The sequence below is a fragment of the Emericellopsis cladophorae genome, assembly GCF_022114955.1.
Source record: "Emericellopsis cladophorae strain MUM 19.33 chromosome Unknown NODE_1_length_1489480_cov_119_871856, whole genome shotgun sequence".
Lineage (NCBI taxonomy): Eukaryota > Fungi > Ascomycota > Sordariomycetes > Hypocreales > Bionectriaceae > Emericellopsis > Emericellopsis cladophorae.
In genome coordinates this window covers 744,443-772,182 of record NW_026250926.1, presented here as the reverse complement: position 1 = coordinate 772,182, position 27,740 = coordinate 744,443, and the positions used below count along the sequence as shown (strand labels likewise).

The window sequence follows — 27,740 nt, the reverse complement described above, 5'->3', positions numbered from 1 at the left end:
GCTGGTGATTTGAGCCGAGAGGCAATATGCAAGGCTATGCAGAAGACAGAGGTTAGGAGGTAAGATGTCGCTGTTGTCTTCAACCAGCGTATTCTCGTCGATAGTCTGTTGTGCGGTACGGGTAGGACCCTCGGAAACGGGGCCAAGCTTGTTGACGATGCGATGGACCCGTGGGCTGCCCTGGGACGGAATAGCGGCAGAAAGGATCGCGGAAGGGTCTCAAGTCGGAGGGGCAACTTGGCAAGAAAGACCCTGGAGATGACGTGAATGCCGAGCCTGCAGGCTGATGAAAAGAGAGACGCGGGCGTGGACGGAGTCGACTCTCTTTGGTCTGCGTGTCTGTGTGAATGTCGGGGATGGACCCAATCGCTTCGTCACATGCGCCGAGGAGTGGCTGGGATCGGGCAGAGGGACGGCTAGGGCGCTGAAAACGCAAAATGGGCGCGAATTTGACGAGTTTTTCGTGCTTGCGGGAGCGCTCGCGTTCGGCTCGACCGCAAATGTCGACACGGGTACGGAGTACAGTTTCGCTGAATATCCAGGTGAAGTCAAAAATTCTGCCAGGACAATGTCCGTGGCAGGCCCATGCGTGGCGCGCATCATGCTGGGCGGTGAGCGAACCAACGCCGAGCAGTGCGCAGGAAGAGCGGGCCCGTTGGCGAGCAATGACGCTGGGGTCCCCAGAGTGACCATTCAGGGCGCGCCTTTGTACCTGCCGCGCGGGACGGATTCTGGCCAGTGGATGACATGAGCTCGTACAGTGCGGTACGTACAGTGCAGCGCAAAGCATGTACCCTTCCCTCTGTCCAGCAATATGCACGGCTACCTAGCTCTAGGCAGGCTACAGCCTGGCCCAGCCTGGCTACAGTGCCCACGTCGCCTAGAGAATGTTTAAACCGCACGCTACGTCAAGACTAGGAGCGGAGGTCGAGAGTGGGTCCCACAGCATCAGCCCACGCTACGCCGCACCCAGCAGCCAAACAGCGTCGCAGCGCCAACAGCGGCCCTGGGCACAAGAGAGGCTCGGACGCAACGTCAGACATCCCATGCAAGTTTTCACCTCGCATCGACAGCAACCCGCGAACCATACCCCTTCTCCCCCAGAATTGCACCCGCTCGCATACATATTCTCTGGCCAAGAGTTCCACCAGCGAGACAATACTCCGTACCGCCGCAGGCTCAATTCACGAACCAGGTTAATACCGCGCCACTGCTTGGCGTGCTTGATGACGAATGAGATGGATGGTGAGTCCACACCCCGAAGTCCCTGGGGGATAGACATAGGGGTCTCCCTCAGCCTGAGAGCCCTGATGCCAGTGCACCTGCAGAGCCTTCAGCTGCAAAGCATCATATGTCAGGGTTCCACTCCACTCTCATCCACAGTCGAGGGTCATGTACTCATGTACCTTGCTACGCTTCAATGAACGCCAGGAGAATCCGACCTGAGAGTCGTCAGTGACGCTCTCTCGACTGTTTTTTACTTATACTCGGCGTGCCCCGTTGTAGCCTTGTTCTTTTTCTTCCTCGTTTCTTCTCCATCTTCAACCCATCTGCTTTCCTGCCTGTTATGCTTTAGGTTCAGCTTCCATACCACGTCAACTCTGTTCCACCTCCTGTCCTCACTTAGACTGACGATACCCCCTTCACCTCCAGCCATGACGAAAAGGTCTCCTCACGCGATGACTGTTGTCATCAAGCTTGGTATGTTATTCCACACCTCCCCACTAAAAGATACGACTCTCATGCTTCCCAGGCACAAGCTCTATTGTGGACGAGAAGACACATGAACCCCTTTTGCCCATCTTGACCCTGATTGTCGACACGGCAGTCAAGCTCCGCAAGAGCGGACACCGAGTCGTGCTGGTGTCCTCGGGTGCCATTGGCGTCGGCTTGCGCCGTATGGACGTCGATCACAGGCCTAAGCATCTCTCTCAACTGCAGGTAAGCATGATCTTGCTCCAAGCCAACTGTCACTGGCACGAAGACTAATACGCAACCAGGCCCTAGCCGCAATTGGACAATGTCGTCTGATGAGCTTGTGGGATGGCCTCTTCCAACATCTAGAGCAGCCAATTGCTCAGATTCTTCTGACAAAGAATGATATCGCCGACGTACGTGCCTTGTTGACCCGCAACTACTTCCACACACTAACACAACACATAGCGCACGAGGTATCTCAATGCTCAGAACACCTTCAACTCGCTTCTCGACATGGGCGTCATTCCCATTGTCAACGAGAACGACACCCTGGCTGTGTCTGAAATCAAGTTCGGTGACAACGACACCCTGTCGGCCATCACCGCGGCGATGATTCACGCCGACCACCTCTTCCTCATGACTGATGTCGACTGCCTTTACGACAAGAACCCTCGCTCGAACCCTGATGCCAAGCCCATTGAGGTTGTCGAGGACATTGCCGACGTCGTCGCCGATGTGTCCAGTGCTGGCTCGTCAGTAGGCACTGGTGGTATGGGCACCAAGCTCATTGCTGCCAGGCTCGGAACGTCGGCCGGCGTGACCGTCATCATTACCAGGTCCTCCAACCCCGGCAACATTCTCAACATTGTCAACTATCTTACCATCCAGTCGCGAGCCGGCACACCAGACGATGAGGTCGATGAGCTGTCTCTCATCGCCAGCTCTACGTCCCTGAACCTCATGGCACCGTCCGGCGCATCTGACGGGCCGCCCCTTCACACACGCTTCCTTCCCTCATCAGAGCCCATCCGCGATCGTCACTTCTGGTTGCTACACACGCTCAACCCTCATGGCACCATCTACATTGACCAAGGCGCCTACCGCGCCTTGGTCAACAAGGCTGGTCTTCTCCCCGTCGGTGTCGTCGACGTTGAGGGCAACTTTGCATCCCATGAGCCCGTTCGCATTGTGGTGGTCAACAGATTGCCTACACCCGGACCTGACGGCAAGATGCGCGGTGAGCTTGAGGAAGAGGTTGGCCGTGCCATTGTCAACTATGCCTCCGCTGAGATCACTCGAATCATGGGTCATCAGAGTCATGACATCGAGGAGTGTCTTGGCTATGCCGACAGCGAGTACGTTGCAAACAGGCAACATGTTGTCTTCTTCCGCAAAGACAGCAGACCACCCACGCCTGTGCAGACACCTGCGCAGACGCCTGCCATTACCCCTGGGCAGACCCCCCTCCAGACTCCTGGAGCTTGATTGATTTCATCAGCGCAGCGATGCATTTGCATAAGTGAGATGGTACTCGAATATGTTGCCCACTTGTCGGAGTTTGGTGTATGGATCTATCTCCTGATTTTCATATTGATTTTGGGCATGACCACGCAAGTGTGTCATGCTCCCACAAAAGCTAGATACACTGATCAAGTACAGCACTTTTAAGATGAAGGATTTTTGAGGCTTCAATCCAATTGAATTCAAACAGACTGATTTACTCTTAAAAAAAAACCTTTACACCTTCCCTTGCTCCTACAGCGACCAATACTTGTCTCTTCCAATTCGGCTGGCTGATTCTAGACAAGTTACGGATTCTCAACCCGATGTCCGTCAGGGTTCATGAACATCCAAACTCGATTTGGCACCCAAGGCGTGCGAATGAGGGGTGTTTCACACCCTCAAGCCTGCCCAGGGGTAGGCACTACGTAGATCTGGAGGGGTAGAGGGGTAAAAGTTTGCGGGCCGGAAAAGCTTCTCGGAAAAACTTGCTCCCGGCTTTGTAAAAGCTTCGGCCGTTTCCTGGACGGAAGGACTGGAGCAGCTGCACGCGAGCCACCAGTACGTAGCCCAATCACGAAAGATCCAGCAATTAGGGTCGTCCCGACGATTGCCAGCACCGCAACTGGTACCCCTCCCCCACTTGTTGGACACCTCCAGAGGAAGCGTTGCGCTTTGAGTTTTCGTGACTCACGCGCACTTCCTCGTCAAGCCCATATTACAGTGAATGACGCCGCCTCGACGACTGACCGGTCCCTGTCTCGCGTTCCTGACACGTCAACGACCTTCAGCAACAACCCCCCGTCCATTCCACTCGCTGCCCTCGTCGACATCGACATTGACGAACGCGTGCCGCCGTCACCTCTCCTCGACGAGGCACCTCTCACGGATACAAGTCAACAGACGGAAAGACGTCACGCAAGCCAACATGTCTGCAACCACATTGAAGGGCCAGCCCCTCGACAAGGCCGTCCTTGACGCCATGTTGAGGCGGCGCATGTTCTACACTCCCTCTTTCGAGATTTATGGTGGCGTCGGCGGTCTCTACGACTTTGGCCCCCCAGGCTGCTCTCTCCTCACCAACATCACAGACATCTGGCGCAAGCACTTCATCCTCGAGGAGGACATGCTCGAGGTGGACTGCACCGTGCTGACCCCTCACGAAGTCCTCAAGACCTCTGGCCATGTAGACAAATTCGCCGACTGGATGTGCAAGGACCCCAAAAACGGCGAGATTCTGAGAGCCGACCACTTTGTCGAGGCTGTACTGGAGGCAAGGCTCAAGGGTGACAAGGAAGCCCGTGGCGTCAAGGTGGAAGAGAAGGATGACCCCAAGAAGAAGAAGAAGAAGGCCAAGTCGGAGGCCATCAAGTTGGACGACGCACTTGTGCAGGAGTACGAAGAGGTTCTTGCCAGGATCGACAACTATGGCGGCCCCGAGCTCGGTGAGCTAATCAAAAAGTACGACTTGCGGAATCCCGAAACGGGCGAGATGCCCTCGGACCCCGTCTCCTTCAACCTAATGTTCCAGACTACCATCGGCCCAAGCAGCAACTCGCCCGGCTACCTGCGCCCCGAGACTGCTCAGGGTCAGTTTCTCAACTTTGCCAAGCTGCTCGAGTTTAACCAGGGTGGTATGCCCTTTGCCTCTGCATCCATTGGCAAATCGTACCGCAACGAGATTTCGCCCCGTGCCGGTCTTTTGCGTGTTCGCGAATTCTTGATGGCTGAGATTGAGCATTTCGTCGACCCTCAGGGCGGCAAGAAACACCACCGTTTCCCTGACGTGGAGGATGTCGAGCTCGTCTTCCTCGACCGTGAGACCCAGCTGGCTGGAAAGACAGAGACGAGAAAGGTGGCTGTTGGGGAGGCTGTCAAGTCCTGCCTAGTCGATAACGAGACTCTGGGCTACTTCCTCGCTCGTATTCATCTTTTTCTCGCCAAGATTGGTGTTGACCAGTCGAAGCTGCGTTTCCGTCAGCACATGCAGAATGAGATGGCCCATTACGCTGTGGACTGCTGGGATGCTGAGCTGTTGACTACATCCGGCTGGATTGAGTGTGTTGGCTGTGCCGACCGCAGCGCATACGACTTGAATGTCCACGCGAAGAAGACTGGCGCTGCTCTTGTTGTGCGATCTCGCTTGGACGAGCCCATCACCATTGAGGAGTGGGAGGTTGACGTCGAGAAGAAGAAGTTCGGTCCCCTGTTCAAGAAGGACGCAAAGACCGTCGAGGCCGCCCTCATGGCCTCTTCGCAGGCGGACCGTGAGAAGCTTGCCAATGAGCTGAAGGACAATGGCAAGGCCACGATCACGGTGGAAGGCTACGGCGACGGCAAGGCGGAGATTCCTAGCGATGCCATCCGGATCGAGTTCCGCAAGCGTGTAGAGCATACTCGCGAGTTTACCCCCAACGTCATCGAGCCGTCTTTCGGCATTGGCCGCATCCTGTATGCGCTCATTGAGCACAACTTCTGGACTCGTGGCAGCGAGGGGACCGACGAGGCCCGTGGTGTAAGTTGGCCTACGTAACATTTCGAAGGAACAGTGCTAATCCAATACTAGGTCTTGTCTTTCCCACCCCCGGTTGCTCCCACAAAGGTTCTGATTGTGCCTTTGTCGTCCAACCAGTCGTTCAAGCCTCACCTCAAAAAGCTCTCGCAACGCCTGCGCAGCATCGGCATCTCCAGCCGTGTGGATGACTCGTCGGCGAGCATTGGCAAGCGTTACAGCCGTAACGACGAGCTTGGTACTCCCCTGGGCATCACCATTGATTTCCAGACCCTTCAAGACAACACGTTTACTCTGCGTGACCGTGACTCGACGAGCCAGGTGCGCGCTGAGGAAGATAAGATCGTCGAGGCCATCAAGTCACTGGTGGACTCGAGCAAGACCTGGGCGGATATCCAGAAGGAGCTTCCCGCATTCGAGGGTCAGGAGGTTGACGTTGCTGTGAGGGAGAAGTAGAAAGAGGAACGGATCATGTGTGCATATTTAGCGGCATGGGCACAGGGCCCGGTATCCAAGACCTGGCATTGTCCAATGAATCTGAAGACATAGAAACAGTGTGTGACAGCCCGTTGACAACCATTGTGCGACCGATGCCCTGGTATTCGAGCGCATATTGACGCGATTCTATCCTTGCTGTGACTCAGGATGCAGCATCTCGCGCAAAGAAAGCAACAATCAGTACCTGTGGCTATCACGAACGTGCCACCAGCTGCTTCTGAGCGTGTGCTAAGGTAATTACAACTGCTAGTACCTACTAGGCACTAGGTAAAGAAACTGTAGCCCTTGTGGCCTTCTGTCACCGGCGGCTGGACCAGGAAGGATCTCCAGCCCGCCATTACAGAAGGTACCCCATACCTTACTTCAAACCTGGAAGGTATCGTATCACCACTTCCTTGGTAGCACGCTGATGGCGAGGTCCAGTCTTCTCACGGTCTATTCTTGTTATCCCCCATCACTCCCCCTTCGCTAGGACTATTCTTCCATCAACGCCTCTTAGGCAATTATATGTTTTCCCCTTTATTCTCGACATCATCATCTCGCCCGGCAATCACAATGGCATCACCACACAGACCGGCGTTTTATATGCTTGTTGAACGACTGCGAGAGAAATTCGGGGTCAACGCTCACGCACCTGCCGTCGACCTGTTTCCTACAATCGGGGACGACGCCAAATGGCTGCCAGAGACTCAATTATTTCCGTCTTCCACACCAGGCCCCGTGCTGCAACGTTGCCTCTCCATATATCGATTTGAGTCCCGACTCCAGAAGCTGGTGCAATCACTGTCGCCAAGCCAAAAGAATGCATTCCTGCATTGCCTACAACAGAGTCCCTTCCAAAGCCACTTCGTACGCCTCAATGAGCTTGTCGACTGTTTTGGGTGTCATCAACGGCCCCAGCATTATGATGGATTCCGATGGTGCTCCGCGGCTTGTCATTACCACTCGACGCAACACATGTTTGCCTCAAAAATGATGATCAAAACCATTATATGGCTAGACAACCTCCCAGATTCTGGAATCGACCTCAGAACATACCCCGTCACACTCAGGGCGTTGCCCCTGTGTCGTATTCATGGGCAGCTGAGCAAGATGACGCACACGCAATGCTCGGTGGTGTTAGGCCTTATTGAACCGCTCGTCTACTCGTGCTTCGTCAAGATGGGCTTTCTCGCAGGGATTTCACCCACCGACCAAGCCTTGCTCTCAGGAATACCAATGCAATTTGGACTGTCAGACTGTGCTGGCTTCGAGCTTGCGTTGGGCTTGCCCACGGAGGAAAGCTGCAAACGTCCCGTCCAGGACGGTCTAGATTTAAGGCACCCGACAGTTCAGCGGATGGCGAGACTCTGTTCAAGCGCTTTCGAGCAGATGAACCCATGGAGAGAAGCTGTACCTGGTTACAGAGAGAAGCTCCGGTATATGAAGAAAAGTTTCCCCTTCAAGGTCGACGAAATAAACATTATGCTAGGGTATCTTTCCTCAGTAGACTCAGATGGCGCTACCCTCCGTCTGTTGAGAAACTACAAGTATGCTGTCGTGGTATCGCTGCTAACACGGGACGTTGACCATGTCTTGGAGACCTTCGCAGACCGGCATGAAAGGTGGTTGGACACATTCACAAGGGAGTACGAGCTCATCCGCCGGAAAATGGAGATGTTGGAGTTGCGGTCGCGTAATTTTGCAAAGTTCGGAGGCGCAGGTGTATTTGTTTTGTCATACTCCAAGGCAGAGATCGCGCGCTGCCGTCCCAAGTGGCGCAAGTTGAGGGAGTAGTACGACTTTGATAACGTTACGTTTACCCATGCTGTTTCTGTTCACATGGAACAGAAGCTCGAACTTGAGGCAGAGCTTGACGGATAGTGCCCACGCCTCGAGTGCAAAGCCAGGCGGACGACAAAGTACCAACTCGCAAACGCCGCCTTGAAAGCACTCAATGACGAAAGGAAGAAGGCTGGGCCTCGGGTTAGGGAGCCGGCGAGCGTGATGGATCCTTCGTCTCCAAAGAAGCCAAGCCGAGCGAAGATGCTTGCGAACATGAAGATGCGTGCGAAAGGAAAACAGAAGGCAAGACACTGACTGAAGTGCTCTCTCGGTACTTGAAGTATGCCACGTCAGTTGTTTTGATGGGATGGGTATTTCATTCACAGCGATGAAGCGTTTGTATTTCATACCAAGTGTCATCAGCGAGTGTAAATCTGTACTTGACAACATTGTGGTGCGCCATTCTCAGTGGGATGTCAACGAGAATGCAACTTTCGTGCTATTTGCATAGAAACGTTACACATAAGAAAGAAAACTGCGATATTCAGGGAGAGTGTGCACCAAGGCAATCTAGCAAAACGCCCGACATTACTGAACGCTGGTTCTTGCGGCAACCCGAAACAAATGAGTCCCCAGCAATTGTAGACTTGGGTTATTGGAGCCGCAGCAAACGGAAAAGAGAAACGGGTCGACCCTCGCCTACACTGGCGTCACAGCTGATACTGTCACACGACACGAATTACAGCTGAACGTGGCCTTGGCGGCCCTCGTACTGAGGCGGGGGCTCCTGGTCGTCGGCCTCGGTCTCCATGAGACCTGTCTTCTCTTCCTCGGCAGCCGGTTCAGTAGGGCGAGCCTTGGAGCTAGAAGACTTGCAGATGATTCGGCGGAAATTTGCGACAACCGCAATGAAGCAGCAAAAGCCGATGAAGAGACTAAATGATGTTAGCAGTGAACGCAGGCAAGTAAGCGATGTAAACGTACAGTGCAAAACCGACGCCTGCCACGACCAACGTCAGGACGGGAAGTGCGATGTCGATCGCAATGAACTTGAGCAGACCAAGCCAGTTGTGGGCGTGGGCATGGTGACCATGACGTCCAGGTTGGAGACGCTCTCCATCAGCCTGGGCGTGAGGCTTGCCCTGGTGTCTGTGGTGTCCGTGGTGGCCATGGTGGCCGTGGTGCTTGTTGCAGCCAGCCTTGAGACCCTTCCACGCCTTGTCGATACCCTGCTTGACCTGACAGAACATGCTCTCGCAAGCGGGTCGACTCTGCTCCTCCATGCGAACATCGCCCAGTAGGATCTCATTGGTGTGGGCCTTGATGAGCGTGATGTCGACCTTGGGGATGTCGTCGATGAATTCGAACCCGACCTCGATAATGTGCAAGGAAACCTTAATGACCTCCAGGGCTTGATCCTCATCATACCCCATGGGAGTAACAGCCATGGCATAGCCAAGCTTTTGGTCCTGCTGCTGTTCGCCCTCGACTACCGTCGCCATCAAGTCGCCGCGCCACGGGTCGGTGCTGGGATAGAGCTCAAAGCCGTTCATGGTCAGCCGGGTGCCATCCTCCACGGCAAGCTCCATGCTGAGGTGGGTTTGGTCGCCCTCGCAGCCGCTGCATGGTACATCCACAGTCTGGCTCATGGCGTGGGCGGGAATATCGGCGGTATAGGCGTCGAACGGGAGCGCGCTGAAAGAATCCTCGCCGTGATCGACCGTCTCGGGAACGACGAGGAAGGCGGCAGCCGAGGCCGCCATGAGTATTTGGTGCAGAAACATAGCGGACAGCGGGCGTGTTGGCCGTACAGTCGCTGCTTTGTTGTATGTGAATGTGCAAGTTGTTGGAAAGGCCGTAGATTCGATGGTTCTGATGGATAATGAGAGGGAAGAAGTCAAATCAAGTAAAAGGAAGATGGTTTGGCGATGATGAATGGGATGGGAATGCGCAAGGGCACCAAAAGTCTAAAGGGAATGGATGCTTCGGGTGGCGAAGTCACGAAACGCGCAATGACTGAGGCGCACGGTCTGAGGGGAAGCCGTCACACCCACCCGTACCTAGGTAGTCGTCGTCTGGACAGAGAGGGCCGGCTATTCCACGCCATTTGCCAGGTACTCGCTCTTGTTAGTGGCCTGGTACTGCGTTGATAAGGGGAAAGCGACTGGAGGCTCTACAGTCGGATGGCGTTTGAGCGGTATCAAGTCAATATTTTCGGGCGTGTGACCGCGAAAGGTGAGACTCATTTGTCGCCCTTATTGTCATGAATGAGCACTACTTACTTAAATGTGGTTGAGGATTGCATAGGTACTTGACCACCTTACGTGACATCTCAAGAAGCGCGCGTATAGATTGAGCTCATTTGAATCAGGTGGGATGGTCAATCTGCTCCTGGCGATATTCGCCGCAGCCGAGTACTGGTAGAGAAGTTGTTGTTTCGTAACAGTTGAATTGCATAACTTGTGTTTCCTTGGGATTGAAACACCGACTGCCTGAGCTCGCTACACCTGAAGTTCACTAATAAGATCCACCGTACGGATACACCTTTGCGCCGACCGGCGATGAAAATAATTGGGCGCAGCAGCACGCGCAGTTGAGATATCTGGTATACGTATTGTTTGACATCAGCTGCTTTATTGTCAAGGCACTTATATTACTTACTTTAGTAGTACTTACATCAACACTGTACTCCTCACTGCAATGTTCGTGAGACTAAGGTAGGATTCTGGCCTAGTCACACTGCTTCATTGTCGCGGACTACGTTAGCTTCTACACTCGAACAGCAAGTGAAATGCCAACTTAGAGCGCCCTGTTACAGATATGGATAGCAAAAGAAGTCTTTAAATAACACTTGTTGTTAATTAGCGCTCAACTTGCAAGTGCTCAGCGCTGAGCAAGCTGCGCTGCCGCCACCTGAAGAGTGAGCTCAGTCTGCTGAGCTGCTCAGACGCCAGGCGGGCAAGGCCCCTCTGCCCGCCTCAGGCTGAACATAGCTCGAGATGGATGACAGAAACGATCAATAAATTAAGCGCCAAGCGTCCCGGGCCTGCTGCTGCCCGCAGTTACAGGACTGGAGCAACTGAGGACTGGACTGGACCTTCCACTGCTGGACTGGGCGCTGATCCAGACAGATCCCTGAGCGAAGGTATCCCGGATCTTGGATTGTCCATTACTCCTGCAGCGCCCTCCTTTCTCCTCACCCCTCCCTATCTGCCGCCCCTTCCCATCGTCGTCTCCCGTGGTGTTTGCTTGTCCTTGTTCTGTCCTTGTTCTGAACCTGCCACCATAATACCTTAGCTGGAGCGGACTTTTCTGCGCCAGCATCGCGCCAGCTTGCAGCCGCGACCTTTCATTAGTCAGGGGCAACGGTGGCTGGACCTTGGACTTTTCCAATATCAGGCCTCTGCACGACTGCACCGCCGACAATTCGGACCTCTCGAGTGTCGGCGACCTCTCGCTACTACAGCGAAGCTTGCAGGACTGCCACATTCACTTGTGATTGCCAGAACCGGCTTGAATACCCCTCGAACAGCCGCTCCACACTCGACCCGACCGCTTGCTTGGGCGCTCCTGTCAAGCTCGATTCGACCGCCCTCTCGCCAGCGACTATACTCTTCGCCGGACCGAAGCCGCTCCATGGCACCTGGATCTACAATCCCTGATCAATAGCCTTTTCTGTTTTCACCGCGCCTGGTTGCTGCGGCGCATCTGTAATCGTCGCATTTCTTTTGGGATACCCTCAGCATTGCAATCTGGCGAAATGTCTCAAGACAAGTACGTACATTTTGCGGGGGATCTCGAGCTTGCTCTTGCAGCCGCTAGATCGCAACGCGATATCGCTAGGCGAAACTTTGACTCTTTTTGCTAATGGTTGGCATAGCATGTACTCAACGGGTCAATTCATGAACCCTGGCCCAGCACCTAAGCCTCCATCGGACCGTCCTCGTCTCGCTCTGACCCCAAATGCCAATCTTCCCGGGAGCATGGCCAACATGGCCATTTCTCCCATCCGCAGTACGGCCACCTCAACCTACACTGGGTCCACAGTGTCCCTCCCGATCGCTCGTCAGCAATCTAACAGTACAGACGGCATGGGCGGAGTTGCGGTGAAGAAGGAGGGATGGGCGTCGGTCAAAGAAAAGAGCTTCATCCAAACGTGGAAGAACAAGTACTTGATCCTTCGCAAGGAGTCCCTGGATTTCCACAAGCAGCCGGATAGCAAAGTCGCATACACAATTCTGCTCAAAGATGTGGTCAATGTGGCTCGAGCTGAGTCGGCTGGCACCATCTTCGAGGTCAAGCGAAAGCCCGACGGGACCTCCACGGCTCCAGGCGAAGACGATGGACAAACAAAGACACTACAGATCCGCGTCAAAGGCGACGACGAACTGTACGAATGGATCGACTTCATATACGGCGCCTGCCCAGGGATGGGCGGCGTCAGCAACCCCACCAACTTCTCCCACGCCGTCCATGTTGGATTTGATGCTACGACGGGTGAATTCATTGGGTTGCCCCCTGAGTGGTCTCGTCTGTTGAACTCATCTGCAATCACCAAGGAAGACTATGAGCGCAATCCCCAGGCGGTCTTTGAAGTCTTGGACTTCTACACCACGGACTTGGCCAAGAGAGCAGAGAACCCTAACCAATACCCAAGCCTCACACCAACGCCTCCCGCGTCCTCACTTGGCAACAAACAGCTCGGCTATCCAGGGAACAGCGGAGTTGCCCCCCCTCGGCCCCCGCCTCCCGGGGCCGGCCAGCGTCAGCCGAGCTACAACACACCCCCAACGCCATCGAGCCAAAATGGTCAGCGACGCCCTGACCAATACCCTCAGGACCAACAGCGGCAGCAAGTGCAAGGTGGTCACGGGTCGCAGGATTCGCTGCGCGAGGAGCAACGGAGGAAGCAGCTTGAGCTGCAAAAGCGTCGGGAAGCAGAAGAACAGGAGCGTCGGGAGCTGGAGGCTTACAACGCCTCCCTACCCAAACACAAGGTGCCCATAGCCAAACAAGAAGTCGGAGGCGGCTACGGAAGTTCCAGCCCGTCACAGAACGAGCGGTTCAACCCATCTAGAGCACCTCCCCCAGCACCCAAGTCATCGGCACAACAGCAGGGCTCCCTGCGCGCCCAGCGACCTGCACCACCAGCGCCCTCGACTTCGGGAGGCCAACGGCCCCCGATGCAGCCACAGTCCAGCAGCTCAACCCCCAGGGAGGCACCCCGAGCACCTCGCAACGACAACCCGCCCTCGGGCTCTCCAGGAGCTCCGCGCCCCCAGAACGGGCATGGCGCACCACAGTACAAGCCATCTCAACAACATTCCCAGGCATCACAGAGGGTGCCAGCGGCTGCGCCGAAACCACTCAATGTGGCGCCGAAGCCCAGTCACGGTCATGGTCACAAGGATCCACCTGCCGACGGCATCAAAGCTGCCGAAGCTGCATTGACCGCCAAGCCTTCGCCGAGCGAGCGCAAGCAGGATGTCCGCATGTCAACCATGTCCGAGGGCGAGGTCATGGCCAAGCTCAAGGAAGCGGTGTCCAAAGACGACCCCAACATGTCGTATTCCAAGCAGAAGAAGATTGGCCAGGGTGCATCTGGCTCCGTCTACGTCGCCAAGATCAAGGACACTGCCCAGGGCGTCGCTCGCGAAATCCTTCGTCAACAGGGTAGCAGGGCCCAAGTGGCTATCAAGCAGATGGACCTCGCGCACCAGCCCCGCAAGGAGTTGATCGTGAATGAGATCATGGTTATGAAAGACAGCAGGCACAGGAACATTGTCAACTACATTGACGTGTTTCTGCGGAACAACAATGCGGAGCTGTGGCTGGTCTTGGAGTACATGGAGGGTGGTGCGTTGACCGATGTCATTGACAACAATCCCTCCATCTCGGAGGATCAGATTTCGACAATTTGCCACGAGGTATGTAGTAACCGCTAACCCGTGTGGCTTTGCATGCTAACCAGAGGCCCTTAGACTTGCTCTGGGCTGCACCACCTTCATTCCCAAAGCATTATTCACCGAGATATCAAGAGCGATAATGTCTTGCTCGATGCTCGTGGCAACGTCAAAATCAGTGAGGCTGGCATTCCCTACAGATTGATCTTGTACTAACTGTATTGCAGCTGATTTCGGGTTCTGCGCGAAACTGACCGAAACCAAGTCCAAGCGAGCCACAATGGTCGGCACGCCTTACTGGATGGCGCCTGAAGTCGTGAAACAGAAAGAATACGGACCCAAGGTCGACATCTGGTCTTTGGGCATCATGGCCATTGAGATGATCGAATCAGAGCCCCCTTATCTCAACGAGGAGCCCCTCAAGGCCCTGTACCTGATTGCTACCAACGGCACGCCTAGGCTCAAGAAACCAGAAAAGCTGAGCAAGGAGCTCAAGGCGTTCCTCTCTGTCTGCCTCTGTGTCGACATCAAGAGCCGAGCGTCGGCGGACGAGCTCCTCGCGCATGACTTCCTTAAGCACGGCTGTGCTTTGAACAGCTTGGCTGATCTGCTGGCTTTCAAGAAGCACCCGAAATAAGCAACTTTTTTGTGCACTTTCTGAACATTGCTCGTCGACTTTTGCCAACCTTTGATTCCTGTGTTCGAGCCGGTGTCAGATACATCGCCAGATCACTGGCCTTGTCTTCTGCCTGCGTGCGATGTGGCCCCGAATGTGCAGTTAGCGTTGAAGTTATCCATCCTACCTGGGTTTCGGCCTGATGTAGAAGTGGCATGAGGACGAGTTGCGCGACATGAGCAGCGCAACTCAACGAAGCGGGAGCGATGACGAATTTTCTGAAAGCAGCAAGCGCTGGTGTATGCTTTGGTTGGCAGGCATTATCTATTTCGAGAACTGATGCTTGCATATGAACTCAGGTGGTCGGAGGCTGGCAATACCGGGCGATCACCCATACAGAGGGAATAGACAAAGGAGTCAATGTGATTAAGTCGTTTTGCTTCACACTCTGGACATAATTAATATATACTTTTCACCCAGTCACCGCAGGCTCATAGACAATAACGGCCGAATTTTGTGCTGTCCCAGTCGAACAGTTCAACAGAGCGGGCTAGGCAGTAATAGGCCGCTGCCATGTTTCACGTTGTTATCAGGGGTACGCATGTCTGTGACAAGATCCTTGCCATCCCTCACATGGCTGGCATCGCGGCCGTGCAAATCGACGCGCAGGGGACGGGAAGAGTGTGATGGGCTTGTTTCGAAAACCATTTGTCTGTAGCGAATCGAGTAGCAAGCTTGGGCAATGGCACTCTTCACAAGTGACGGCAGCGGTTTACTTCTGCCGAGGGATGAAGCAATCTGCTCTCGATGGGGGGTAATACGGGTCACGGCAAGCAAATGGTGACGCGTACGGGCTTTCCAACGAGTCAAGCGCAAGCGTTGGGAACTGCGAATGATACGATATGTGTTCGCATAGGCTTTTGTCGTGCCAGTTGGTTGGGTGGGATGTGAGGGAGGGAGGAATTGGATGGTGCCCCTGAACCCCAGGTTGTGCCCTCGTGGTGACCCGAGTCAGGAGCTGGCATGTTAGGGACTTGGAGGTTCGACTATCCCTACCTTGGCGGCTTCATAATGGTTTCCTACGTTTTTTCGCAAGAAGTCGGATTGAATAATATCGCCTGGAGGCGCTACCTTATCCGTTGCCTAGGGCTGCTGATGAAGGGATTCCTTGCCCCAGTCGGGCGCCCCACCGGATGCTGCCAGCCGATCTTCCTTAGGCCACAAACGTCTTGCGCCATGATATGGGACGATGTGAGTACAATTAGTATGTAGGAACAAGTCTGCAAGCCCTATTATACTAGCTAGTACCAATTTACTAGAAATCTCGTTGACTGGTGGAAAGGAGCAGAGGCAGGCGATGAAGCACTGATACAAACTGTCAAGTAGTACCTGTTAGTGTTACTACCCTCAGCGACCATGGATGGCCCCGTGCCGTACCTGACGGGACAGCAAATATTAGCACCACTCCCAACAGGGTTATCACCTAGCCAGACACACTAGCGCTAGCGACTTTGTCGAGTGAGTACGGTACTACTTTTTAGTCGGCGTCCAGTCGCACTGGCAGGACATCTAATAGACTGGAGCTTTGAATGTCAGGTAGAGTATTAAGTACCAAATAATCAAGTGCCTGGCATTGTAGGTGCCTCCTTCTATCCAAACTTCTACCCAAGTATGTTCGGGTGGAGGAGGACCGACTGGGCTGGGGCTCCGTTTGCAGTTACAACAGGCGCATCCCTCCACCCCATTTGCTGCTGCCCTGCCCTCAGGCTGTGCCTGGCTGGCCTCAAGTGGCCTGGCTTGGCAGACGTGACTGGATCCAGCTTGCTCGTGGGATAATAATATCGACAGACGTCGTTTCTCCCACATCTATTTCGCTCGACCCAGCTCACGCAGCAGGACCGACCTCACTTTCCCTCCACACCCGCCTCCTCCACGCCGGCTCCATCTTTTCCCCTCCGACTCCCCTTCCACCACAGTCCTCTTCTTCTCCAGGCCGTCCAGTATATTCAATGAGGCCTGTTTATTAACAATTCAACTCCTTGTGCTTGCGCCTCATCGTTTCTTCCCCGGTTCATTTCCCTTCCTTTGGCATTGCCCCGGCAAATCGACACAACGAGACCGAGCGAACGAGCGAACGAGCGACTGATCGTCCAGCCCATTACGCCAGCAGACCTTCGATGGCCAGCACCCTCAGGAACTCGCCAGATCCTGCATCAATCTGACCCTGCGGCCGCCGCACTTTCCACAGCTAGCTTCGTAGCTTCACTTGCCGAGACTGCGCCAGCCTGCTCCCCGATACAGCCTGCGACGAGCTGGACACCTTGATATAACTGCCTCGGGGCACTTTTGAAGTACATACCGCGTGTGGAGTGGGACAATAAACGAGCCTCGTGTACAGCCAATCTGTCCTGAACGACCGGCACGTTTCGGCAGAGGCACAGAGCCGAGACTTTTCGTCGGTCGCTATCCCAACGACATTCGCTGTTGTTTCCTTCAGTGTGACATCCTCTTCACTCGACGATAGCTCGTCAAAGGGGACAGCAGTCGAACAGCCTGATATTTGTCATAGGGCCCGAATATACCTGCCTCGAGGCGCTCGAATTGCACACCACGTGTGGAGTCGGACAATAAACGAGCCTCGTTCGATACGGGCCCAACGGCATTCGCCAAATATCAATAATTGACCTCAGCAAAGACACAATACGCTTGCCGTCGCACGAGACCGGCTAGTTAATCTATAATGTCAAGCGCGCGACCTGGAGACTACTCGCTCGGGTACGTCTCGCATCCCCCCGGTCAGCCGCGGTCCACGTCGCCATCAGCCAATAATTCGCCCATCGAGCATCCCCCGAATGGCAGCTCCCGACCATCTTTCGGAATTGTTGGAGGTTTATCATCATCCAGCATCATGTCAGGGAACCCGCGCTCTGGAGCTGGTTCTCCGTCGCACGACCTCGGCGGGTCGAGCAGGCTCTTTTCGAAGCGGTAAGTGTCACCAGAAGCAAACTTCAGACCGGCCTGCACGCTGCTGTCGTTGGCGCGACTGGCTCGGACTCACCCTAGAACTCACACTGACATTCTTTCCCTCTGCTTAGGGCTCGAGAAATTCAAGCGCAGGAAGGTGTCTCTGGGATGCCGCTGAACCCCTGGGGCGGCCCCCCAACGAGCGGAAACTCGACGCCTCTGCGTGAGAACATTCCCGAATCCCCAACGGATGGCTTCCCAGATTATGGACATCTCCCTACTCCGGAAAGCCTTTTGCAACCTCGGCGAGCACGTGCTGGCACTGTACCTTCTCGATTTCCAGGTGGTGGTCCTGGAACTGGTCACTTGGCTCCTCCTGGACTCGGTGCACAATCAGCGCGCAACACACCATCACAAACTCCCTACAACAAATCGCCATCACCAGGGCTCGAACTGAACGACGCGCCATCGGGTGGCTCAGCCTTGCTATCTAGACTGCGCGCAGGGTCTATGCCACAGCGATCCCAGTTCGCTCCTGTACCGGCTGGCTCCTCCCCATTTGGGCCTTCAATCTTCAGCAGCTGGAATCCTTCGCACGTAGGTCGCGAGAGAGGCTCGACTCTTGCCAGTATCGCCAGTGTGCCCTCCAACGGACCAAGCTCGCCATCACAGTCTCAGTTTTCCCGAGAGGGCGGAAACGAGTCTGACGTTCACATGCGAACGCTGGACTATCTTGGACTCGCCGGAACACCACAGCCTCCACGGGCGACTATGGCAACAATGGCCCAACCTAGCCTCAACTTCTTAAAGCAAGCCAACCGCATCCGCTCTTATTCTGTTAACAACAAAGATGTCCATGCCGACGAATACCCGGAGGATGGGTACGAGACAGATACTTTGGGTATGGACGGCCCTCAGTACGTGTCGCAGATGCACGACAAGCTAGCGCAGGAAGTCGCTGCCAACAACGCGGCCATTCGCTATCACAACGCACAGGTCCAGGCATTGAACGACCAGCGGTCCGCCACTCGTCGCCGCGCCCACACTACGAACGTTCTTGACGGGCCCGGGGCTCACTTGATGACCCACTACTTTGCCAACGAGATGCCCACTATACCCTCACTCGGGGGTAGCAGCTTGAGAATGCAGGAGGAACACAATGAACTCCCGCAGGCTGTCGCCAACATGAGCCTTCACCGCTCCAACAGCCACAATAATGGCTTACTCGGCGTCAACGAGGGTGGGCTCGAGGGTCCGACCAATGCTCTGTGGCTTGGCAACGTTCCTCTCTCTACGACAAACACAACTTTGGCCGAGATGTTCAAGATACATGGTCCGGTAAAGTCAGCAAGAGTGTTGACAAACAAAAATTGCGGGTTCGTCAATTTCGAGAACGTCGAGAGCGCCATTGCGGCCAAGGCTGCCATGAACGGGAAAGAGATATTCCCCGGGGCCAGTCCCGTCCGTATTAACTTTGCGAAGCCTCCATCGCCCTCTGCCACTCCCGGCCATGATGGCGTCTACCCATCCCCCAGCCCAGACCCGTTGCAAGGCCGCACGGCTAGCCAGGCCAATGCCGGCCCCACCGCTGAGGCGTCCTCGCTTGCTCTCCCATCCGACGAGGCGCCCACACCTCCGGCGCTTCAAACCATCGCCAACGACATTCTCGAAATGATCAAAGGTCTTGGAGCCAGCAATGAGGATGTTGCACGTAGCTCGGAGGTGCTGGAGAAGGCCATGGCCTACAACGACTACATTGACGAAATCCCCCCTGTGCGGGAGGCGACTCAAGCTCGGGTCCATGATGCGCCCAAGCTGCGAGAGCTTCGCAAGCGCATCGACAACCAAAGCCTGACGGTATCCGAGATAGAAGAAGCCGCCATCGACATGCTTCCCGAGATTGCCGAGCTGTCATCTGATTACTTGGGCAACACTGTTGTTCAGAAGCTGTTTGATCACTGCTCCGACAATGTCAAAGATCAGATGCTGGCCCGGATTGCTCCTCATCTAGCGGTTGTTGGTTGTCACAAAAACGGTACATGGGCTGCTCAGAAGATTATCGACGTTTGCAAGTCTGCGCACCAAATGGCAACCATTACTGAGAACATCCATCCCTACACCTTGCCCTTATTCCTGGACCAGTTCGGCAACTACGTTGTTCAGGGCTGCCTCAAATTTGGCACTCCGTACACCGATTTCATCTTTGAAACGATGATGGCTCGCATGGCGGAACTGTCGTCCGCTCGCTTTGGCGCCCGTGCTATGCGAGCCTGTCTCGAAAGCCACCACGCCACCAAGGATCAGCAGCGACTGCTGGCGGCCCAAATTGCGATTCACAGTGTTCATCTTGCGACCGACCAGAACGGTGCCCTTCTCCTCACGTGGTATCTCGATACATGCACGCTGCCACAGCGCCGCACAGTTCTAGCTCCCCGCCTAGTGCCGTATCTGGTTCACCTTTGTACGCACAAGGTGGCTTACTTGACCGTGCTCAAGGTCGTCAACCAAAAGGCCGAGCCTCAAGCTCGCGACACCATGCTGGAGGCCATCTTCTTTAACGAGCCGGTTCTCGAAGCTATCCTCCGCGATTCCAACTATGGGGCGACCCTCATTTTCAAAGTCCTCACCACGCCATTCTTTAATGAAGAGTATCGCGTCCAGTGTACCGAGTCTATTAAGACAACTTTGATTCGCATCAAGGCGCAGCCCAACCAGGGTTACAAGCGTCTTATGGACGAGGTTGGCCTTTCAACGCGGACCGGACCAGGAAGTAGGGATTCTAGCGCCCATCCTGAACAACGACAGCGTCCCAATTCGAGGCATACCAACTCCAACGGACATCATGCGGCTCAGGGCGGTGGCAAGGGTCAGTACTATGGTGGACAAGGCCCACACGGTAGCTATGACGGGAGCTTTGGGTCTCAGCGCAGTGATATGGGCGAGCCAATGGCCGGCTACTCTCAGATGAATCAGTCCATGATGTCGACTGGGAACGGTGGAATACCCCCAGGCATGATGCCATATCAGCAGAACATGCTAGGCCGCGGCGGCCCAGCGATGAACTATGGGTATCAAACGACACCCGGCGGCTATGGTGTCTACGCCAATGGCCCCATGGCAGTGTCTCCGGGTGGTCCTATGAATCAGTCTGTGCCTCAGATCCCACAAGGTCCGGCAGCCGGCAATTACGCGACTCCCCCTCCTGGGTTTGGGATGTCCATGGGCGCTGGCTACGGATACGGCAATACCGGCGGCATGCCGAATGTGGGAGGTTATGGCCAGCCGGGCCAGGGCGGCAGACGGCACCAGGTACGTCCCTCAGTGCCCGCTGAAGCAGCTCTCCCTCTCCTTCATTCTTTTGACTAACGACAAGTGCAGCGATGAGACGAAAAGGTCTCAGCAAAATCATTACGACTGAATTATAGTTAGAATTTTCACTTCCTCTTGGCTCTTGCCCTCTTACGACTGAACGAAACTTCCTGCTGTTACTTGGCCGAGTCGGGCTACAACTCTGGCTGCGCCTTTATCACAGCAGAGGCCTACCTTGCTGGTCTTCTGACGTGTGCTTCAACTGTTTTCAATTTTTACTGTTCGAACATTGCTTACGGGAGAGGACCTGACGTGGCCGTGTGATCAGGGGAACTTGTCATTCGTCTCACATTGTATGTCTCTGGTCATGCGTATCATGTCCACGGAAGAGGGAAGAAAAGAAGGCCTGGCTTTAGGATTGGCATCATCATCCTGTAGCGCGGGTAGCGAGGCGTGGCAAGCGTGACAAAACTTTGTATAGTAGAGGAGGATTCATGGATAGCTTGGGGTCCAGCAGGATGAAATGTCTTGTGATCATACTCTGTCCATATGTATGTTGTGACTGTTGTGCAGAGGATGTGTAGAGAGGTTTGGACATGTATTGTCCACTGCATAGTCTGTGACTGAACATACTCCTTGACTAGCATAAATGCTACGTAAGGCCGGCCTTATCATCAGCACTGTCAAAAAAATAGGATCAGATGGGGATGCGTCAATTTTTGTTACGCATAATCTCTGTTCTGCACTAAGAGGTCACTTCTCCTCGTCCCCTGCTCCAGTCACTCACACCACCTTAAGGTCAAACAACGAAAGATGCAAGAGAGACGAATCATGGTGCTTTGGTTTTGGCCAGGTCCATATGGTACAACACACAAATTCCCGTCTCCTCGTCATGGAGAAGCCACCAAGGTTTTTCTTCCCTCGTGGTCTCACTCTCCATGAAAGCCTGCTCCCGCTTCCTTCATATCCGCTCTCCGAAACTGACGAATTCCATGCAAGCCGTGCGCCAAACGGCAGTGGTTGGGGCGAAAGTATTATGTGGTACGGGTATACGCTCGGTTGTGCGCTGCGATGTGTAATGTGACATTGAGGCACAGGGCGGCAAACCGCCTTTGTAGCCGAACGATAGCAAAGAGTTGAAATGAACCAGATAACGCCACCGGAGGAAGTATATTCCTCGTCTATAAAAGCAAAGTGCCAGGTCGTGCGACCAACGCCTGAACGCCCCTAATGTCCGAAAGGTATCGTCGGGTCTGAGAGAGCAAGAAGGAAAGAGGGAAAGATAAGAAATGGGTGGCCCGAGCAAGAAGCCCGTTCATTGGGAGATTCGGGCATGTGATGGGGTGTGATCTTAAAGGCTGTAATGGTAGGCGCTGCTACATAGGTATGATGGGTAGTTGATGATTCGGCGAGCATCGCTTTCTTGTGCGTGGTACTGCTCATGTGTGAGATCGCTGATCAATTTGGTGTGGGGGACATGGTCTCTAGTCCAGATCCATGCCACCCTCGTGATCAATAGTTGATGGCGGTGTGGGTTCTGTGACCAGAGAATCATGCTTCATTTCGGGAAATTCTTCGTCCTTGTCGTGGCTCATGGAGCGCCTCTGGTCGGGAAGAGAAGGGAGGGTGGGTGTAGCATCCTCACCCAGCATGGCCCGGATTTGAGAGCCCATACGTTCCATGTGCGCCAGAAGAGCACGGAGGCTGGCCTTGTCTTTATGCTGCAGCTTCTTGTTCGTGATGTTCACGGCATCGGCGTCAGCAATACAGGACAGCACGCTTGAGTCAGCCTCGGTCTGTACCACCGTCAGCGCTGGGCATTTCCCACTGCTTGTCATGATGATGACTTACCACGAGAGCGGATAAAAGCTGTTCCATTCCTGTCCGCGATTCCGAGGTGCTCAGGCTACTCAACACCAGCGAAGCTTGCATTTCTTCGATGCTGCGTGCACTAGGCTGAGAGTGAGCGGTGTCATCGACAGGAGGAGTTAGATACGGCTGCTGGCGACCTGCAGGCTGCTGATCCTTCGGAGGGGCAAAGCCAGCTCCTTGTATACGAAGCCTGCGAGGGCGTCAGTAAACAGAAGTGACGCAAGGGAAGATTGGAACTCACTGCTCAATGAAATCGAGACGAACTCCTGTGGCTGAAACCTTGAACGTGCGCCCAAAGGAGGCCACGTCTTTCCACCCGGACTGGTCATCAGTCCACCCAGACCGATCATAGGCATCAGCTTCAGGCTCAGAACCCCAGTCAAGCTCAATGTGGCCATTGTTGCGAAGACCTCGTGAAAGAGCTGGAATGATGACTGGCGCCCCTTTGACCTTGCGCCAGCGATGGGCTGGCGCCAGCGGAGGCTTCTCTTGCAGGGCATCATCAAGATGCGCTGGGCATTTCCATGTCTTTTGCAGAGGAGGGACGGCCAATGGCGGATTCATGCAATCCATGTGCCAGTGCAGCGGGCAGGCGGTACAAGACAAGATGGGCTTGCCCTCGGAAGCCGGCAGTTGACAGTCATGACAAAGCACAGGCTCGCCCGACTCGATCTGCTTGTAGTAGTCCGGGGCCTCTTCGTATCCATTGGTCTTGCGCCTGGGACAAAGTCAGCGACATGCGATGCGAAGACTACTGTTCATCACAAGATGCCCTTACCTGGTGGTCACGGTAGGCTTGGCAGGGACCACAACCTCCTCGTACTCTCCATCAGGGCCAGCCTTGACACCATCGAAGCGCTCCTGAATGCGCCTGGGCAGAGCGAAGGCCCGATGAATGCTCTTGTCGAGCTGATTCAGTGCCGGGCCAAAAGCGCCTCGGTGCACCTTGACGTGGGTGGGATTGGCCTTGACGAGGCACTCACTACAGTACCATTCGTCGGGCAGGGATTCCTCGGGGTTGATACCGACGCATTCAAAGTGAAATGCTCGAGGACAACCGTCGCAGCAAACCATCTCCCCAGCGTTGCCGCACGCTGAGCAATACTCATCGTTCTCGCCCGCCTGGACAGCAGAAGTTAGTCGACATTTTCTTCAACTGCAGACGATGGGCCTGAACCCGAATGGTCCGTGGGACAAGGAGCGCTGGATCCTGACCGCGCTGCATTGCATGCTTGGCGTGGTGTGGCTTGCTCGTGATGCTGGGCGTGGACCCGTTGTGGTTGGGGGTAGGGGGGCCCATGTCGGTGTTGGTGCGCCAATTTCACCACAAGCCGCCATGTGTGGGAGGCGGATGAGCGCGCGATCCCGAGACATCCAGCCAGCCTACCTTCGCTAGCAGCCGGCGTTCCATGCACTTGCAAGGTCGCATGCATCCGCGCAGGGATAGGACTGTACGTGAGATGAAATGGAATGGGGATCAGTAGAATCGAGAGTGTCCTCGATTCTGAACAGGGTGTAATTGAAGGGCGGACCCGATGACTTACCTGTTCACGAGATGCTCCGTAAGCGCCAGCCTGGGCTTCGCCAATCGTTCGAGGAACGCCAGCAGCTGTGCCTCCCTTCTTCTTTTGTGGGCTGTGTCCAAGCATGTTAGCACACCGATCAAGAAGCAATGAGAGAAGATGCTGTGAAATGACAAGAGGAACAACCAAGAGAGTAGACACAAGGCAGAGCAGAGGAACCATCGTCGCAAGCGAGCAAATGCCAGCAAGCGACCAGGCATTCAGCTTGCCCTCACCCAGTCGGTCGCTCATCCATGCCATGTCCTCCCACCCCGTCAAGCAGTGATGAAATCGAGCAAACGAGCAGGCGATGACAGAAATGAAAGTTGACTTACGATGACTTGATGCGCAGGCCGCTCTTCTGCTTCTTGGCAGGTCTGAGGTTGGTAGGCGTCGCAGCACGCGAGCCAACGGTTGAACTTCTCCCATCGAGGTTGATGGCCGTGGGGAAAGAGCTTGACCATTCGGTCTGGTCGAGCTCATCGAGAAAGGTTCGCTTTGCAGAGCGCGTGGCTCGCGCACTGGCGGTGACGCTGGCCGCGACGCTGGACGGTGGGACACCGGTAGACTGCCTAGTCTTCCTTGTGGACCGCACAGGCGTCATCTCCCGCTCATCGTCGGCATCACGGACAGCGCTCTCCTGGCCGCGATAGCTGTTGGTGACCTGCTTGGCGATCTTGCGCTTCTCAAAGGCGTCGTCGCGGCTGCCAGCTGGGGGGATGTGTATCTTGAGGCTCGCCTTGGAGTGGGACTTGTCTTTTGCGTGGCTTCGACCAGGTGGATTCGAAGCGACGAGGCCTGGCATGCTATTGCCGTCGCCTGATGAACGACCGTTGGGGAAATGATGAGGAAAGTCCTGCGTGGGTGACTGGGGGAGGGTGGTGGTGGTGGGTGAGTTTGAGGCAGAGACGGAGGCAGAGGCAAAAGTCTCCTTGTGCTGCTTGGACGCTGCCAGTGCTTTGCGGCGCGTGTTGATTGGCTGGGCCGCGCCAGCTCCCCGAGGTGCTGGCGACGTGGAGTTCCCCCCGTCGGCCATGCCTCCTCCCACAGCCGTGCTCGCCCTCTTGGCTCGCGTCTTCCTGGGTTTCGCCGCTGCTTTGCGAGCCATTCCTCGCAGCGAGGGGCTCGTTGCTGCCACCTCGTCCTCACCCTCGTCGTCCTCCTCGGCGGCCGTTGTCACCAGTGCGCTGTCATCCGGAAGTTCGGGTGAAGGGAGATGCTCCACGGACGAAAGCGAAGACTCGCTCGAATGAGACGTCTTCCTGGCTCGCCTGCGTGATCCGGGAGTCTTGATCTTGACCGTCGACGTTCGAGCAGGCGTCCGCGCTGGTGCGACTTCGGCTTGCGCGGGTGTGGATGCTCTGTGCATTGGCTCTTTCGCCTCTGGCTCTGCCATCGCCTCAGCTGCTCCAACTGCCGCTGCTGCTGCTGCTTGCTGCTCAAGTGGCACGGTCGTGTCCGCTGAATCTGCTACATCTGCAAGACCTGAACCTGTCGAGGATGCTTTGCGAGGTGAAATATCGGTCCACCGCTGAGTGACCTTGACCCGCTTTGGGGCGCGAGCCTCGCGAGGCTCGAAATGATCAGCGTCTTCGTTCTCATTGTGCAGGATGAGATGGGCGTAAGGCGCCTTCTTGGGGAGGTGAGGCTCAAAGCTACCGTTGTCTGCGGGAGGGACAAAGTAATCGCGACCTTGATTCCTGTAGCGCCCATCGTGTTTCCTGCGTGCCAGCTGCTCAAAGAATGATTTGCGTGTGCTCGCGTCGGCTGTCTGATTGAAGATCTCTTCGACCATGCGCACAAAACCAGGGTCCTCTGATCTGTCGTCGTAAAACGTCCGTAGGGCCCATGCGGTGGGGTAGCGATGGTGGCTGAGCGCCTCGTCCACAGCAGCCTCGATGACTTTCTCGACAAATTCCGTGCCACGATAGATCATCTTGGTGCTGGATGCTGACGGAGGACGCTGAGAAAGGCGCGCCGGCGCTTGAGCCGACAGCGGAGGTGGAGTGGGTGAGAGTTGCTTCACGGGTGAATTTTTGGATGAAGGCATGGAGCTTCGGCGCGTGGCTGTCGGCGGTCTGCCTCGCTTAGGGGGAGCTGGACGCGCGACGGATCGTCGTCTGCCCGAGCTTCTGGGCTCGTACTCGTCGTCTTCCTCTATTTCCTTTGGTGTATCGCGTGTGGGGAGCGACTTGCGCGTGGTTGCGCGATTCGAGGAGGGCGGCAGAAATTCCACCAGGGGCGGAAGCGCCGGTCTCGCCACAGGAGAATGCGCCGGTGCAGCGGTTGATGTTTCTGATGCAGATGGGGCCTCTGACCTTGCATCGGATGCAGCAGCCTCATGGGTTGCCCGTGTTGGTGTTGCGGCTGCGGATGCGGATGCTGACGCTGATGCTGGAGCTGAGTCGGAGACAGATTTCCTCTCAATATCCGTATCCAGCGAGCCCTTTGCTTGTGATCGTGACGCCTCCCTGGCACCTCTATTTGAGTGTTTGAGGATGATCCTGCGAACGCCTCCGCTGCTCCCAGGCTCCGCCTTCCGGGCCTTGGGCAGGCTGCCTAGCGGGACCATGCCCTCGAGAACCCCATGCCTGGCCAGCCCAGCCTCCTCGTGGCTAGCCTTGTTCTGGACTGCCGGTTCCAGCCACTTGTCCATGATACTCCTAGATCCCTCGGTTGTCAAGTTGCCCTTGCTCGCGGTAGACGAATCCTCTGCGCTTCCATTCCTCGATTCCCTGGCTTGCGGAGACCCGGACCCTTGGGCTGGACTCGAGAAGCGTGAGCGCATCGACCGGTTCAAGTTGGCCGAGATCATGACGACAGCACGACACTGATGCTCCCGCTACTCCTTCCTTCCCTTTCTTTTCCTTCAAAGATCTCTTGGACGTTGAGAAAAAAAGGGGGCGCCGCAATGATCAACAAAGCGCCCTCGGACGGAGATGATGAACCGAGCTGGTGGTTGGTGTCCGTTTCCAGGTCGTACACGAGTTTTCTAGCATCGGTTGTTCTGGTGGGTAAAGTATGCCGAAAGCGAAAACAGAGAGTCTCCCCCTTGCTGGGTCGGGGGAAGCTACAAGCACCCTCGCTCTTTTCGGGTCTATGGCGTCGCGCGCAAGACGCAAAAGTCAGCAACGGCGCGTCTACGGGCAGCTGTGACTCGATGGCTTCGTAACGTACCGCTCAACGGAGCTACAGCATGCGCGACAATCGGATCGTCGCGTGGAGGAGGGTGCTTCGACGCGGTGTTCCTCCTTCTTGGGGGCAGCAAAGGGTAAAAAGGAGGAGAATTGGAGGAGCGGCGAAGAGAGTTTTGGCTGGGCCGCCCAGGACTGGAACTGGACAGCTGGACGCTGCGGGTAACTTAGTGGGTGATGTCAGGCGTTGCCCGCTGGAGCAGCCGCCCCCAGGTACCCTGTACGGCGGGCGCTGCAGGGCACTTGCCCACTGTAGCTGCCATGTATTCCTCTGTCCCGGAGCTCGCGGCACCTCGACCTGGTCCGAGATTTGAGACCCAAGAGGAATCACGATACTTGCGAGGAGAG

The 27,740-nt window shown here is 55.4% G+C and overlaps 6 protein-coding genes across 6 annotated transcripts; 4 read left to right on the top strand and 2 right to left on the bottom strand.

Annotated features, from left to right (window-relative positions):
* Positions 1-1,655: 1,655 nt before the first annotated feature.
* J7T54_006122 (glutamate 5-kinase-like protein) lies at positions 1,656-3,183 on the top strand (the record flags this gene model as incomplete). The annotated part of the gene is made up of 4 exons (XM_051504030.1): positions 1,656-1,701; positions 1,754-1,941; positions 2,001-2,111; positions 2,164-3,183. 4 exons carry the CDS (start codon positions 1,656-1,658, stop codon positions 3,181-3,183), a joined length of 1,365 nt encoding a protein of 454 aa, XP_051366639.1.
* Positions 3,184-4,126: 943 nt separating this feature from the next.
* Positions 4,127-6,166, top strand: J7T54_006121 (Glycine--tRNA ligase-like protein; the record flags this gene model as incomplete). Its single annotated transcript, XM_051504019.1, has 2 exons — positions 4,127-5,713; positions 5,765-6,166. 2 exons carry the CDS (start codon positions 4,127-4,129, stop codon positions 6,164-6,166), a joined length of 1,989 nt encoding a protein of 662 aa, XP_051366638.1.
* Positions 6,167-8,711: 2,545 nt separating this feature from the next.
* On the bottom strand, positions 8,712-9,756 carry J7T54_006120 (uncharacterized protein; the record flags this gene model as incomplete). The annotated part of the gene is made up of 2 exons (XM_051504008.1): positions 8,712-8,907; positions 8,957-9,756. 2 exons carry the CDS (start codon positions 9,754-9,756, stop codon positions 8,712-8,714), a joined length of 996 nt encoding a protein of 331 aa, XP_051366637.1.
* Positions 9,757-11,732: 1,976 nt separating this feature from the next.
* On the top strand, positions 11,733-14,512 carry J7T54_006119 (Serine/threonine-protein kinase-like protein; the record flags this gene model as incomplete). The annotated part of the gene is made up of 5 exons (XM_051503997.1): positions 11,733-11,746; positions 11,853-11,986; positions 12,059-13,899; positions 13,954-14,053; positions 14,103-14,512. The coding sequence occupies 5 exons, from the start codon at positions 11,733-11,735 to the stop codon at positions 14,510-14,512; spliced, it is 2,499 nt and encodes an 832-aa protein (XP_051366636.1).
* A 3,723-nt stretch (positions 14,513-18,235) lies between these two features.
* Positions 18,236-20,839, top strand: J7T54_006118 (putative RNA binding protein; the record flags this gene model as incomplete). Its single annotated transcript, XM_051503986.1, has 2 exons — positions 18,236-20,764; positions 20,834-20,839. The coding sequence occupies 2 exons, from the start codon at positions 18,236-18,238 to the stop codon at positions 20,837-20,839; spliced, it is 2,535 nt and encodes an 844-aa protein (XP_051366635.1).
* Positions 20,840-22,248: 1,409 nt separating this feature from the next.
* J7T54_006117 (PHD-finger) lies at positions 22,249-27,013 on the bottom strand (the record flags this gene model as incomplete). Its single annotated transcript, XM_051503975.1, has 6 exons — positions 22,249-22,560; positions 22,616-22,826; positions 22,878-23,354; positions 23,415-23,758; positions 24,181-24,271; positions 24,534-27,013. 6 exons carry the CDS (start codon positions 27,011-27,013, stop codon positions 22,249-22,251), a joined length of 3,915 nt encoding a protein of 1,304 aa, XP_051366634.1.
* Between the last annotated feature and the right edge of the window lie 727 nt (positions 27,014-27,740).